The sequence below is a fragment of the Saccopteryx bilineata genome, chromosome 4, assembly GCF_036850765.1.
Source record: "Saccopteryx bilineata isolate mSacBil1 chromosome 4, mSacBil1_pri_phased_curated, whole genome shotgun sequence".
Lineage (NCBI taxonomy): Eukaryota > Metazoa > Chordata > Mammalia > Chiroptera > Emballonuridae > Saccopteryx > Saccopteryx bilineata.
Genome location: NC_089493.1, coordinates 34392893 through 34408881, shown reverse-complemented (window position 1 = coordinate 34408881; position 15989 = coordinate 34392893). Strand labels below are relative to the sequence as shown.

Here is a 15989-nt window from a genome sequence, read left to right as displayed (position 1 = left end):
TATTTAGTTTTAGGGTGATACAGTTCATAGTGCTTGATTCTGTCTCTCTGATTGCAGTTTATCAAAACTTGATGAGACATTCTGCAGTGAGTTGGATTTAGTATTACATATACATGGTGAAAATATAGACATCTTCTCTAATGAAGTAGCTTTTATTCAGTATTTTCCTTTTGTTAGTTTGTTAGTTATATATACTAAGAATATGTTTTGTTTTGGGTTTGTGTATGTGTGTGGGGGTGTGTGATTTATCCCAGGGTGTAGTACAACATGCATCTGTTACTTTTTTTACTATTAATAATTATTTTTATCATTTTTTAATAGTAATAATTGCTTTTTTGGATATCTTTCATCAATTTGGGGAAATTTTTAAACATTGTTTTTGCCCTGGCTGGTTGGCTCAGTGGTAGAACAATGGCTCCAAATGTGGATATCCCAGGTTCAATTCCTGGTCAGGGCACACAGAAGAAGTGACTATCGGCCCTGGCCGGTTGGCTCAGCGGTAGAGCGTCGGCCTAGCGTGCGGAGGACCCGGGTTCGATTCCCGGCCAGGGCACATAGGAGAAGCGCCCATTTGCTTCTCCACCCCTCCGCCGCGCCTTCCTCTCTGTCTCTCTCTTCCCCTCCCGCAGCCAGGGCTCCATTGGAGCAAAGATGGCCCGGGCGCTGGGGATGGCTCTGTGGCCTCTGCCCCAGACGCTAGAGTGGCTCTGGTCGCAACATGGCGACACCCAGGAGGGTCGCAACATGGCGACGCCCAGGATGGGCAGAGCATCGCCCCCTGGTGGACAGAGCGTCGCCCCTGGTGGGCGTGCCGGGTGGATCCCGGTCGGGCGCATGCGGGAGTCTGTCTGACTGTCTCTCCCTGTTTCTAGCTTCAGAAAAATGCAAAAAAAAAAAAAAAAAAAAAAAAAAAGAAGAAGAAGTGACTATCTGCTTCTCCAACCCTCCCCTTCCCCCTTTTCTCTCTCTCTTTACCTCCCTCAGCTATGGCTCAGTTGATTTGAGCATGTTGGCCCTGGACACTGAGGATGACTCTGTGGTCTACCTCAGGCACTAAAAATAGCTTGGTTGCCAGCCACCACAGATGGGGGTTGCCAGGTGGATCCTGGTTGGGGTGCATGCTGGAGTCTGTCTCTCTACCTCCCCTCCTCTCACTTAAAAACAACAAAACAAAAAGAGATTTAAAAACCCCTACAACAGATGTGTAGGGAGCAAAGCATCAGTCCCAGATGGGGTTACCAGGTGGAACCCAGTGAAGGCACATGTGGGAGTCTCTCTCTGAATTTCCCCTACTCTCACTTAAAGAAAAATTAAAAAAAAAACATTGTTTTTGACTATTGCTTCTTCCATTTTGTCTTCTCCTTTTGGTATCTAATTCTACATAAATTAGGCCTTTTGAGTATGTCTTACATATTTGTCATGTTCTGTTTGTTTATTCTTTCTACTTTCTCTATTAATTTGTGGGGTTTTTGTTTTTTTTTGTATTTTTCTGAAGCTAGAAACGGGGAGAGACAGTCAGACTCTTGCATGTGCCAAACTGGGATCCACCCGGCACGCCCACCAGGGGCTACGCTCTGCCCACCAGGGGGCAATGCTCTGCCCCTCCGGGGCGTCGCTCTGTCGTGACCAGAGCCACTCTAGCGCCTGGGGCAGAGGCCAAGGAGCCATCCCCAGCGCCCGGGCCATCCTTGCTCCAATGGAGCCTTGGCTGCGGGAGGGGAAGAAGAGACAGAGAGGAAGGAGGGGGTGGGAGTGGAGAAGCAAATGGGTGCTTCTACTATGTGCCCTGGCCGGGAATCGAACCCGGGTCTCCCGCACGCCAGGCCGATGCTCTACCGCTGAGCCAACCAGCCAGGGCCAATTTGTGTTTTTTTTGTTAACTTGTCTTTGAGTTTAATATTCTTGTGTTCTGCCGAATTTTTAAATGTGTTTACATTCTTTAATTTTGATAAACCTATTTACTTAGATCTGAATTTCAGATATTGTAATTTTATGTCCTATTATCTTGTTTTAATTTTTTTCTAGTTTCCAGTTTTCTGGTGAAATTCTTCTTTTCATCTGTTTTGTTTATCTTCTATTTTTTGAATATATTAACCATATTTTACTTTAAAATTCTTTGCTGCAAACTCCCCACACATCTGTTGTAGGGGTTTTTAAATCTCTTTTTGTTTTGTTGTTTTTAAGTGAGAGGAGGGGAGGTAGAGAGGCAGACTCCAGCATGCACCCCAACCAGGATCCACCTGGCAACCCCCATCTGGGACCAATGCTTGAATCCATTGAGCTATCCGCACTCAGTTCCTGGGGCAACACTCAAACCAATCAATCCACTTGCTATGAGAGGGGGAGAGAGAGCGAAGGGGTAGAGAGAGGGGAAGAGAAGCAGATGGTCGCTTCTCCTGTGTGCTCTGACCGGGGATCAAACCCAGGACAATTGCATGTCGGGCCAATGCTTTATCCACTGAGTCAACTGGCCAGGGTTAAAATATGTTTTTTATATTATATTAGATCATGTTTTCTTGCATGCCAACTAATTTTTATAAATTTATTTTGTATGTAAAAGATACATATTGGTAAAAAAAAGATTTATCATCTGTCAGGTTGTCTCCCTTTCTACCAATAGACAGAAAGTATGAGAAACAGATCACTCCAATCCAATTTGGAATTTAGCTAAGTAAGAGATGCATTAAGAATATAGTGGGTTTCCATTTCTTTATTCATGAATGACTATAGAAAATTTACCTCTATGTTCATAGGTTCCACTTTAGCTCTCTTGCCTCCACTATAATCAATACAGGCCTCAAAAGCTGGTAATTTTCACTTTGTCTCACTTGTGTATAGGACCATAATCTACAGTTATTCATAAGAGAAAAACAGCCATGTTTGGCTGTAGTGAAGGGATATATATGAATAATTGCAGGGCTAGAAAGTTAAATTAGAGTCACATTAGATGGTTTGTATGTCTTACGGAGGGAAGCTTCTAGAGATTTTGAAGGAAAGACATTTTTAGATTTTATTTTAGAGGATTTACTGTCCATATCAAAATAAATAGGAAAGAGGCAGAGAAAAGCAGAACACTTGCACTGCTTTATACCTATCTAGATGAACAATGATAAAGACAAGGCTCATATCAGTTGCAGCAGTAGTGAAAATTATGGGAGGTATAGCGCAATGCTTAATAAAACAGGCTCTGCAGTGTAATTGAATTGCGCCCTTGTGTTTATCTTAATCATTCCGTTTTCCTAAAAATGCTTTGCTTCAATTACAAGATCTATTGTGAGAATTAAATGTTTGTAAAGTACATAGCATGGTACCTGGTACACAATAAACACAAATGACAGTTATATGATATACGATTCAAGTAGACATGAGAAGTGAGGATTAGAAATAAAGATTAACCTAGTTTTTTAGCTTAGACAACTTCATGGAAGAATCATATTTGAGGGGAGTAATGAATGTTGGGGGTTTATAAGGCATACAGGTAATATCCTATAACTGGAAATTTATTCATTTCCCCAATCAAATAATTTTATAGATTTGTCTGTTCACTGATGACAGTTTTCATCCTTTGCTGGCACTATTCATTTAATTGAGAGTCCCTTTTCATATGTTATCTTCTCCTCAGAGTAAGAGCATCCCAGAGAAATGATGGAAAAAATACATATATTTCAAGTATAAAGAATATCAAATTGCTACAGGTTTTGTCTCGACTGTATGTCTGATCACTTAGTTCTCCAAGCCCTTATAGAAAAACAGAAGTTAGTGTTACTATTGTATAATATGGAATAGGTAATTTTTTTCTCAACATCAGAACACTCTGATCTGGTAAAGGGAACAGTTCTTGGCTATCTTTGAAGATAGTTTAAGCCTGCCTGTCTTTCTGCTACTTTTTGCTATAGATAGAGCAATGTTCTACTGTTTCTATTACTAATTACACTGGGGAATAAAATTTTTGTTGCATCCCCAAAAACACTTGTTCTTACCTGTGTGCTGATCTCAAATCTAACATTAGTTTTTCTCTGTAAACTACAGTTTTTTTTGCAACTCAAGGTTTAGGTTTTCATCTTGTAAAATTTTCAACATTTATTGATAGTTTATCATAATGAAGTAGAACGTCTTCTTGGGCATCATCTTTGTGAAAATGTAATAATTTATATAATGCAGTAAATACACTAAAAGATTTTATTGCATTAGAATTTGTCTACAATTCAAAATAGAACATAGTAAAACACTTATCTTAATCATAAAATTTTCGCAAAACTTATTTAAATTCTATTCAGGAAAAATTGGCGTTTGTAGCTCTTGCGTTTGTGTACTTGTTGAGGACAATCTCGTTTGATGCTCCAGCAGTAGTCTGCTCATCACTAACAGCTCCAAGATTTTCAGGAAACTTCTTAAGGTGACTGTTCAGGAAGTAAATCTTAACACTCATGTTACATCCAATGTCGTGGAAAGCCAACAGCATCCTTTGAACCAGAAGTTCATAGTTTTCTGCTTTTTTGTTGCCAAGGAAGTTCTTTGTAACTGCCACAAAAGACTGCCATGCTGCTTTTTCCTCCTTATTCATCTTCCTGGCAAAATTCTTCATCACATATGAGGGTTTGAATTTGAGGTCCATCAAATACACCTGCTTTTATTTTCTCAAAAAACAAGACAGGTAAAGCAGAAATAATATGTTGAAAGTATTCACTTTCTCTATTCAGTGAACAAACTGCTTCATTAAGCCAAGTTTGATGTGAAGTGGGGGAAAAATGATCCTGTCTCGATTAATTATGGGTTCATTCACAATATTTTGCATCCCTACTTCCAGAGCTTCACATTTCAGCCACTCCTTCTGTATCCAGTGTTTCTCCCAAGCTCCGCTGTCCCACAAACACAGAAAGCAAAGATACTTTGTGAAACCTCTCTGTTGTCCTATCAGGAAATTTACCATTTTAAGATCCACACAAATGATCCAGTTATGCTCCTCATACTTCAGAAAGTCAAGGACAATTTTTATGTCATTATAATCTCGCAGATGAGTTGAATAACCAATTAGAACCGCTGAAAATAGTCAATATATGCACGTGTCACAAATGATGAATATTGCACCTTTGACATTGAAGTATGTAATGGCTACATATATAACAGAAGGTGTTAGGACTATTCTTACATTTACGCCTACTCGAAGAAGTCGTCTTAACACAAAATAAGAGGGTGCTTTTTATCAGATAATATTTTTTATTTTTTATTTTTCTGAAGCTGGAAACAGGGAGAGACAGTCAGACAGACTCCCGCATGCGCCCGACCGGGATCCACCCGGCACGCCCACCAGGGGCGACGCTCTGCCCACCAGGGGGCGATGCTCTGCCCCTCCAGGGTGTCGCCATGTTGCGACCAGAGCCACTCTAGCGCCTGAGGCAGAGGCCACAGAGCCATCCCCAGCGCCCGGGCCATCTTTGCTCCAATGGAGCCTCAGCTGCGGGAGGGGAAGAGAGAGACAGAGAGGAAAGCTCGGCGGAGGGGTGGAGAAGCAAATGGGCGCTTCTCCTGTGTGCCCTGGCCGGGAATTGAACCCGGGTCCTCCGCACGCTAGGCCGACGCTCTACCGCTGAGCCAACCGGCCAGGGCTATCAGATAATATTTTTTACATTTAAAAACAACTACAATTGTGTAAAAGTGATGTTTGTAAAACATTAATTGCCTTGTGGTTATGTTCAATCCAAGAGTCGTTGCCCTTTAACTCCAATTTAAAAACCAATGCATGCCATTAACTGTAACAAAAAGAAATTCAAGTTGCATAAAAACTAGAGCATATACCAAGAAACAGATTTCATATTTGGAATCAGCAATGCAGAAATATATAGAAACAGTTCTAAAACCTCATGCAACAGAAAAGGAAAAAAAATGTTCTACAGTGTTATTACATATAACATTACACAGAAGTCTTGGCTTGAATAAAAGAATGACTGTAAATATTTTTGTTAAATATATAATTGTATGACTACTAGGTGCCTAGGAGACTCATATTCTATATTGGTGGTTGAGGAAGAATTCTTATATTTTGGAAACGAACTGAGTAAATGATAGAATTGCTGTTTTGTCTTAAAAGTCTAAAAGCCTAACTAAAAATTTTTCTCAAATGAAAAACTGTTGCACATTATACAGCTATTTCAGACAACAAAATACTTGAACAAACCTTTATTAAGCTTAAGAGAGCAAATGTTTTTTTAATGAAAGAAGCTTTATAATTGATGTTACCAGATATTCATCCTGGGAATAGAAAAACAAGTAATATTTTTATCATGCAACTAAACTTAAGCTATTTGACAACCAGTTGAGTAAAGTGAACTTCACCTTCATATAACTGAACAAAATCATCTCCTAAGTTGTTCTCAATTGCTTGGCTACATTTTTAAAAATTATGTGGGAAGCTTTTAAAAAATCCCAATGCCCAGGTTGTACCCCTGGGGATCAGATCCAAGCATCAGTATTTTTTCAAGCTCCCCAGATAATTTCAGTGGACGTTCAAGGTTGAGAAACATTGCTTGTCTATGAGTTTTTTGAAACCAAGGGTCAGTCTTTCATTTATTTTTTACACTTTTAACCTAATATATAGCATAGGTACTCAGTAAATGTTTACTTAATCACTGGATGAATTGTGTTATTACCAAACACTAGAACTCTTCAGTATAAAGGGACTATTTTAACTATATTAGCATCTTGCAGTTTAAAAAGTTTGAATGCCCTCTTGGTATTGACAATACTGAAAATTGGCATTTGGTATAGAGTTTTGTTTTTGTTTGTTTTTTGTACTTGGTATATTTTGTTAATACAACTTTGATATATCTGTTTTTAGTCAAGATCTGATGTAAATGGAGTGTGGTCAGAGATGAGAAAACTGTGGCACAACACTCTAGTGCTGCTGTGGGGTATTTAGAATTGTTAAAAAGAAATCAAAAGCATTCTGCCCTGGCTGGTTGGCCCAGTAGTAGAGCATTGGCCCAACGTGTGAAAGTCCTAGGTTTGATTCCTGGCCAGGACACACAGGAGATGCGCCCATCTGCTTCTCCACCCTTCTCCCTCTCCTTCCTCTCTGTCTCCCTCTTTCCCTCCCGCAGCCAAGGCTCCATTGGAGCAAAGATGGCCCAGGCTCTGAGAATGGCTCCATGGCCTCCGCCTCAGGCACTAGAATGGCTCCAATTGCAGCGGAACAACATCCCAGAGGGGCCGAGCATCGCCCCCTGGTTGGGCGCATGCGGAAGTCTGTCTGTCTGCCTCTCCCTAGGTTCTCACTTCCGAAAAATACAAAAAAAATAAAGTGTTCTAAGATCCATTAGTGGTAGGCCAAATTCAGTTAGTCCTTTTGCTGAGTTGTGATATCAACCTTTTTTTTGAGACTAGAAATAATAACTACTTTGAATGATAAATATTTATGCTTTTCTACTTTTTAAATAAAAGCACAAGTCAATGGAAAATTTAGGTGGTTTGTGAACCACTTCATAACTTCTATTGTAATACTCATTGATTTTGTGTGTGCGCTTTCCTCAGAACCAATTTATAACTATATCAAGGATGGAAGTCTTCAGTTGGGCTCTCAATAGTGTATAATTTTTATCTTTTAAAAATAGTTTGTTGCCTGACCAGGCAGTGGTACAGTGGATAGAGCGTCGGATTGGGATGCCGAGGACCCAGGTTCGAGACCCCGAGGTTGCCAGCTTGAGCGCAGGCTCATCTGGTTTGAGCGAAGCCCACCAGCTTGAACCCAAGGTTGCTGGCTTGAGCAAGGGATTACTTGGTCTGCTGAAGGACCGGGTCAAGGCCCATATGAGAAAGCAATCAATGAACAACTAAGGTGTTGCAATACGCAATGAAAAACTAATGATTGATGCTTCTCATCTCTTTGTTCCTGTCTTTCTGTCCTTGTCTATCCCTCTCTCTGACTCTCTCTGTCTCTGTAAAATAAAATAAAAAAGTTTGTTGCCATTAATAAATCATAACGGGAAAATCTCCTTAATCTGGAGCTTCAGGCTCTCCATTCCTGTGATCCAAAAATGTGCAAAGAAAGAGAAAAAAATCATTTTTAGATCCTGAATTTGTACTTTTAATTATCCTGCATTTTATATCACTGATGAATATAAGAACTGAGGGCATTATATTCTACATATTAACCTGATACTTGTATTTTATACCTAGTTATCAGCAATTATTATAATTGTATTATTAAATTTTGGGACCTGTATTATAAAAAAATAATGAAATGATTTAAATGTTCACTTAATAGTTCTTTTTAATAAATAGCTAAAATGCAGAATGAATGAATAGAATTACCAGTAGTGTAAGGTGACTCGAGATCCTAGTTCCCTTTCTTTACAAACTAGCTGGGTAACTTTTAGTAAATTATTTAACCACTTTGTACTTTAGTTGTCTTATCTGGAAAATGAAGAGGCAAATATTCTAAGATCTCTACCAACTCCAAAATTTTATGGTATATAATTCTGTAAACCTAGTCTTTTTAAGTGTCATTGCATTGTAGGGGAATAAAACTTGAAGCAATAATCTATCCCTAGACCTTTTTTTTTATGCAGCCATGTAAAATAATTACCCCTCAAATTGTAAAACTTTCTTAAATATCTTGAAACTTAGCAGAAAATATTGACATAATCACAGGAGGAATGTAGGGAAACATATATTGAGGATCCCATAGATCTAGTTTGAATTCTAGCTCTTCCATCTTCTAGTTTATGAGCCCATAAGTGAATAAGTTTCTTGATCTCCTAGAATCTGTTAATGAAAAAATGAATGTCTATTTCTTTAAATATAAAAATAAAGTATGATTGGTATGGTTTTAATAATGAGATTGAATAATTGACACATAGATAGTGCTGAATTTTTTTAACCTGAATATATTTTGTATTTTTCTGAAGCTAGAAACGGGGAGAGACAGTCAGACAGATTCCCGCATGCGCCCGACTGGGATCCACCCGGTACGCCCACCAGGGGGCAACGCTCTGCCCACCAGGGGGCGATGCTCTGCCCCTCTGGGACGTCACTCTGTTGCGACCAGAGCCACTCTAGCCCTGGGGCAGAGGCCAAGGAGCCATCCCCAGCGCCCGGGCCATCTTTGCTCCAATGGAGCCTTGGCTGCCGGAAGGGAAGAGAGAGACAGAGAGGAAGGAAAGGGGGAAGGGTGGAGAAGCAGATGGGCGCTTCTCCTGTGTGCCCTGGCTGGGAATCGAACCCGGGACTTCTGCACGCCAGGCCGACGTTCTACCACTGAGCCAACCGGCCAGGGCAACCTGAATATATTTTGAATGGCTGAAAAGAACTTAGATATGCCATATGAGTACATAACAAACATTAATTATAAACACCTTATGGTATTTTATAGAAAGTAAATGTTTTTCATTTACTTTGAAGAATTTGATGCTTGCATCCTTATTTTCTATGAGTAAAAGAAATACCCAAAACCATGGTGTATTTTGATCAACAGTGAGATTTTTCTGTGAATTATGGTTCAAGATTTTTATGTTGATTGTTAAAAAGAATTTGTTTTTCCTCACTAGACATAATGTATTTGAGTATGTGGATGTTTTGAGCAGACAGTCATGTCCTTCTGCATGTGACATTATTTCCTTTTTTTTTTCAGGAAACCCTGATAGATTGGTGTGATGAAAAAGAACTTAATTTGATATTAACAACTGGAGGAACAGGGTTTGCACCACGAGATGTCACTCCAGAGGTGAGATAGAATATGCTTTTCTATTCAAGGAGTAAACTTTTTATGATATTTTTTTAAAACCATTTTAAAAAATATTTTTATTTATTGATTTTAGAGAGAGGGGAGAGAGAGAGAGAGAAAAAAGAAGGGATTAAAGGAGCAGGAACCATCAATTTGTAGTAGTTGCTTCTCGTATGTGCCTTGACCTATCAAGCCCGGGGTTTTGAGCATTCCAGATTGACATGTTATCCACTGCACCACCACAGGCCAGGCTTATGTTATTTTTAATATTATTTTTGTTACTCTGCTAAGCAGAACAAGAGACTTGCGGTACAGAACAAGAGAATGAAAAAAATTGCTTTGGAAGAATTATCTGAAAAAATGTTTCTTGACTTTCTTTCTTTGGACTTAGCCTATAAATAATATAATATGTGGAAGATTGAGCTGGTCCCGAGGTAATCCTGCATTTGCTCAGTGTCTTTGGTATCAGTTGAACTTCAGGCATATTGCCAAAGTTGGTGATAACAAAACTCTGACTTTTAGCATGACGTCTGGTCTGATATGTTCATAATATAACTCAAAATGTATCTGATTTCTCTTTTCTTGAGATAGCTGTGTCACTGGTCTCAAAGCACAGTGAGCTGGTCACAATAGGATATTTATACCAATTTTACAGTTCTTTTGATGAGAAAGGGTTGTATATTGCATATTTTAAATGTGAAGTTAGTAAGTCAAAAAGCATATAATATCTAGGCTTTATGCAACAAGAATCACTTCAACCTTTGGACAGGGGGAAATAACAGAGAAAGAATGAAGAGTAGATAGTGCTCAATGGTAGGGGGAAGTCTTTCTTTTTAAATAAGCCATAAACCAGGTTTCACTTTTAGTCATATGCAAATTTGTATTACCAATCCAGACAGTGTTTCCTCTACCACCCCCAAAAAAGTGTTTCTTGGCTAAATTTCAAGTTAATGGTAACTATGTCCTTCTACTTTCAAATCAGTACACTGTTGTGTCCATGATCTTATGAAGAGCAAGATACTTTTGCTCTGCACCTATTAAATAATTACAGTCCTTTTCAAACTTTGGCCTGCGCCATAAACAGGGCTTGTTAAAACAGAGTTCTGGGCCCTACCTACAGAGTTTCTGATTCAGTAAAATCTGCAACAGGTGCTGAAAATTTGTCTTTTTAACAAGGCTTCAGATGATGCAGATGTTACTGGTCCATAGACCATATTTCTAAGCTTTGAGAACCACTATTCTAGTATATAAAAATACAATTTTTAAAGCAAGTTGTAAAATAGTTCCTATTCTATGTAAAATCATGACAATGAAAATTTTTGGATACTATTATAAGTAAGCATATAAATAAAATGGTTTTGCCTTTAAATCAATGAGAAAAATATTATATTGGGAAATTGTTAACTTCAATTGCTTTAAAAAACATCATCCTTACATAATTTATTTAGATTCAGGGTCCTAAGGGGAAATGGTCTTTTGATCAATTTTTACATTTCTTTCAAACTGTGAAACTAACCTAAAAATACATTTGGAAGCAATCCATCTGCTATAGAGATGTGTTTGTGTTTTGTTATGTTTTATTTTGTTTTGTATATAAGAAAATTGCCTACATATATAAAGACACTGATTTTGGGAGTTAGGTATTATGTGCTTGAAGTAAATGAAATTAGGTTTATATGTTCCTGCTTGTGTGATATTTTTATAATAATTACTTATTTTTATATCAGAAAAATATTAAAAAGTTACCATAAATTCATTTATAACCAGATAACAACATTATTTCTAATTATGGAGAAGTAATTTACATCACAAAGTTTAGTATTTCGTATTATATGGAACTTCAAAATACCAAAATGCTAGGTTGAAAATTTGTACCTTAGAATTCTGGGTCTGCCACTTACAAGGTGACTGTAAACTAGTCATTAAACTGCTCTGTGCCTCAGTTTCTTATAAAATGAGGGAAATAAAAGTACCTATCTACCAACATGACTGTGAGGATTTATTGAGAACTATTGCTGTTATTTTAGTAAGTGCTATGAAGGGTTAACTTACAGGGGGTAATTTTTTTTTTTAGTTTCTATAGAACCACCAAGTTGACAAATTTTATAGTATTTTTTGTATGTAACTACTAAATGAATCAAAAGTCTTATACTAGATTTAAAGTATATGCATGAAATCATCACAATCCTGTTAAATTATTTTTAATTTGATATTCATATTTTACCTTTACCACTTCCATATAGATCAGAAGTCTGGAATTTTTATCATTCTAATATCTGTTTAATAATCTGTTCCATTTTTTTAGATACTGTTAGTTGACCAGAGTCTCTATGAACTTGTATGTTTAATTATATTAGAAATTGAGAAGTTCTTTATTCCTGTTTGTTAACTGAAACACTTAGAGATATTCTTATATTCATATATGCATATATCAAGTAACTGGGTAAAATTATATTAGGTTTTTTTAAATGATTTTAAAATGTACATAAATATGTCTTCTCTATTTTGAAAATAGGTGACTTACCTCATTGTGAATAATAGATGTACTTTATGAATATGTACAACAAGGTCCATAGGACTGTTAAACCTTTGAAAAATTAAACATGAAAGCAATTTAGGGCCATTCAAAAATAATTCTATTAATTTTCTATTTCCTCTACACCATTGAATAGTTGCAATTCTTGTGATATTTAAAAACAACACTAAAATGCCAGCTAGGAATCCAGAAATATAATTTGGGGAATGTAATAATATAATTATTTATCTTTAACTTGTATGTCTTAGATAATTATGCCTAAAAAAAGAGGAAACTATTTCTAGACCACATATACCTAAATACAACTTAGGGTTGCAAATATTTTTTAAAAGATTTAGAATTAATTTATAAAAAAAATTAATGATAAAGGTGTAAAATACCTGTATTATAAAATTCTCTTCAGGCACTAATATTTTACAGTGAGTAATTTTCAGTAATTAATTTCATCTACAATCAGAAAGGATGATTGTTTGTGAGATGTATGTGTTGTTATAAAAAATGAAAGGGAAAATGAAAAATTGAATGAATGAAATAAAGCATCTGAAGTTGTTGTCTAGAGCTGTGGCTTTCCACTGCTGGTCCACAGACAGGTGCTGTGTCCTACCAGAAAATGCAGGCAGGTTCATTAAAGAGTTAACCACCCTGATGTTGTATGAAGGTTAAAGTCTATAATCAGTGGGCCTATAACCTTCATACAACATCAGGGTGTTTAACTCTTTTGTAGACCAACTCAAACATTTGGTGGACCAGCAGTTGAAAAACACTGCCCAAGAGAAAAACAGATAATTTAATAGACTTAGATTTCTTCCCAGGTCTATTAAAAGAAGGAAGGGGGGCATAAAAATTATAATTAAACTGCAGTTATTTAGAACCACCTGAAATCTGGCTGAATGAAGGTTATACAAATAGTAAGGTGACCAATCATCCTCCTTTAGGGAGGACAGTCCTTCTTTTCTAAGTTATGACCTCCCTCGAAAAGTGTCCTCCTACATGTCCTCCTTTTTGATATTGGCAAACTAATTTGTAAATGTCTGTATTCGGATCAATGCAGAGTCAATCCATTGCATGTGATGTGATGTATTTGTATTTATCATGACGATTCGTCAAGGGTCAGTAAAGTGCAGCAAGACGTGGTTATGAGACGCATGCGTTCTGCACGGGAGACCTTGAGAGAGCGCACAATATACCTAGCACACAAATGGTTTGTGTACTTCTTTTTTTTTTTTTTAATTTATATACAGAGACAGAGAGTCAGAGAGAGGGATAGATAGGGACAGACAGACAGGAACGGAGAGAGATGAGAAGCATCAATCATCAGTTTTTCGTTGCGACACCTTAGTTGTTCATTGATTGCTTTCTCATATGTGCCTTGACTGCGGGCCTTCAGCAGACCGAGTAACCCCTTGCTTGAGTCAGTGACCTCTGGTCCAAGCTGGTGAGCTTTTTGTTCAAACCACATGAGCCAGCGCTCAAGCTGGCGACCTTGGGGTCTCGAACCTGGGTCCTTCGCATCCCAGTCCGATGCTCTATCCACTGCGCCACCACCTGGTCAGGCTGGTTTGTGTACTTCTTACTGAAATACGACACAATACATATGACATTGTAGAGTCACGATTATTTCTTTCTCAGTGAATATTCAATTATAGACAGGTAAGAACAATTCACGTTTTATTAACTCATTATCTATTTTATAATTTCCAAATACATATAATTTTATTTACAAGTATTTTCTGAAATTCGAGTTTTAAAGTGGAAATCTAACCACAAACCATATTTATTAATAATGCATTTTGATTAAATAGTTGCATAAAACAGACTTTTTATTTAGAAAATGATAAATACACCCAAATATTACTCTAAATTTGTGGTTTTGTTTGATTTTTAGTTTTGTTAATTTAGCTTCCGGAAAATTTGCCTTATGATGTAAGGTTTTCAGTTCCTAATGTGCTTGCATTGTTCGTGTAGCTCTATATTTTATTTTTAATTTTAAATTTCATTTAAGGGATGGAAAATTCAAAAAAGAGAAAATGCCATTTCAATGATAAATTGAAAAAGAATTTCCATTCCTCATATCAAAGAAAGATACCATTGTTTTCTACAATATTTGCTGTGGAGAATTTTGTATTGCAGTTGGGGGCAGATCAGTGATAACAAAACACTTGAACACCAACAAACATAAGCAATCATTAGATGCATCAGCTTCCAGTTGTAAAGTAACAAGTTTTTTTAAAACTTCAAATTATTCTGAGGATGAAAAATAGTTGGCTGCAATGGAGGGAACATTTGTATTTCATACCATAATTCACAAAGTTTTTGTAGTATGGATTGTACAGCTAAATTATTGAAGAAGTTTCACAATGCAAAATTTTCATGTGCCAGGACAAAATGTGAGGCTATTTTGAAATCAGTATTTTAAAATTACTGTGACAAAATACTTACAGAGGACTTGGAAATGGTAGCATTTGTAACGATTTTATCTGATGCATCAAATCATAATGAAATTAAATTGTATCCAATAATAGTAAGATATTTTAATGTTACCAAGGGCATTCAAGTAAAAATTTTATATTTAGAATCCATTGAGGGCGAAACTTCTGAAATTTTGTCAAACCATCTGTACAGAGTAATAAATGAAAACAATTTGAAATCCAAAGTTGTTGCACTAATGGCTGATAATAGAAATACGAATTTTGGTGGGCAAAGACGCAAAGAGATGAATAATATATGTAAAATTACAAGAGTTACTCCAAAAGAAAATACTAGAAATAGGTTGTAATGCACATATTTTGTCAAATGCAATCGACACAGCATCATGTGCCATGCCAATTGATGTAGAAGTAATAATAACTACAATTTATTTGCATTTTAATCCTTTTACCGTTCGTGTTGCTACTTTAAAACAATTTTGTGAAGAAGCAAATGTACAAAAAGTATTAGGATATTCAAAAGTTAGATGGCTTGCTTTATCACTTGCTATAGAGCGTGTTCTACAATTATTTGAGCCTCTCCATTCATAATTTTTAAGTTTAGACAAATGTCTTAAAATCCTGGAATTGTTTTTCAGTAAAGTATTTTGTACATAATCAAACATCTATTTTTCATAAAATGATTCAAAAGATTGAAGGTGAACACATTTCAGCTATGGAGGAAGTTAGTCTTATTTTGAATGACTTTATCCTTCAATATAAATCTCATTTTGAAGAAAAATTTCTTCCTTTAATTATAAAAAGAAAATTGTCAGACTTAGAGGAATCAAATCCGGGCATAACAGAAAAGTTTATCAATAAAGTGCGGAATTTTTACCAGACGTGTTTTCAACATATCAAAGAATGGTCTGAAACAAACGTCATGTGAATTAACAGTTTTCAATGGTGTTTTTTTACTTCATTGCAAATATATTGGACAGATATTGAATCTTGTCTTGAGTTTTTATCTAAAGAAGTGCCAGACATTAAAATAGACAATTGTCTCTTTGAAGAAATTAGAAGACTGAATGTATATTTAAATTCTGAAAAATTAATACAATGGGAAAATGAACACGTCAATATTGATAAAAGATGGGTGAAAATATTCAGCCATTTCAAAAATGAACATATTCCATGTGAAAATTTATTTATTCTTGTTCAATTTACATTGTGCTGCCCTGGAATTAATGCAGCAGTTGAAAGAGTTTTTTCAATTGCTAATGATTTTTGGACAAGTGAGAAGTCGAGATTCAATGTTGATACTCAAGCT

General features: G+C 36.5%; 1 protein-coding gene across 8 annotated transcripts in view; it reads left to right on the top strand.

Moving 5' to 3' along the window:
- Positions 1 to 15989, top strand: part of GPHN (gephyrin) — a 524116-nt gene that overhangs the window by 198422 nt on the left and 309705 nt on the right. For all 8 annotated transcript variants that reach the window (XM_066272872.1, XM_066272871.1, XM_066272867.1 and 5 more), the window contains exon 4: positions 9626 to 9718. In XM_066272872.1, the coding sequence (XP_066128969.1) occupies positions 9626 to 9718 (93 nt within the window). The remainder of the gene's footprint in view (positions 1 to 9625; positions 9719 to 15989) is intronic.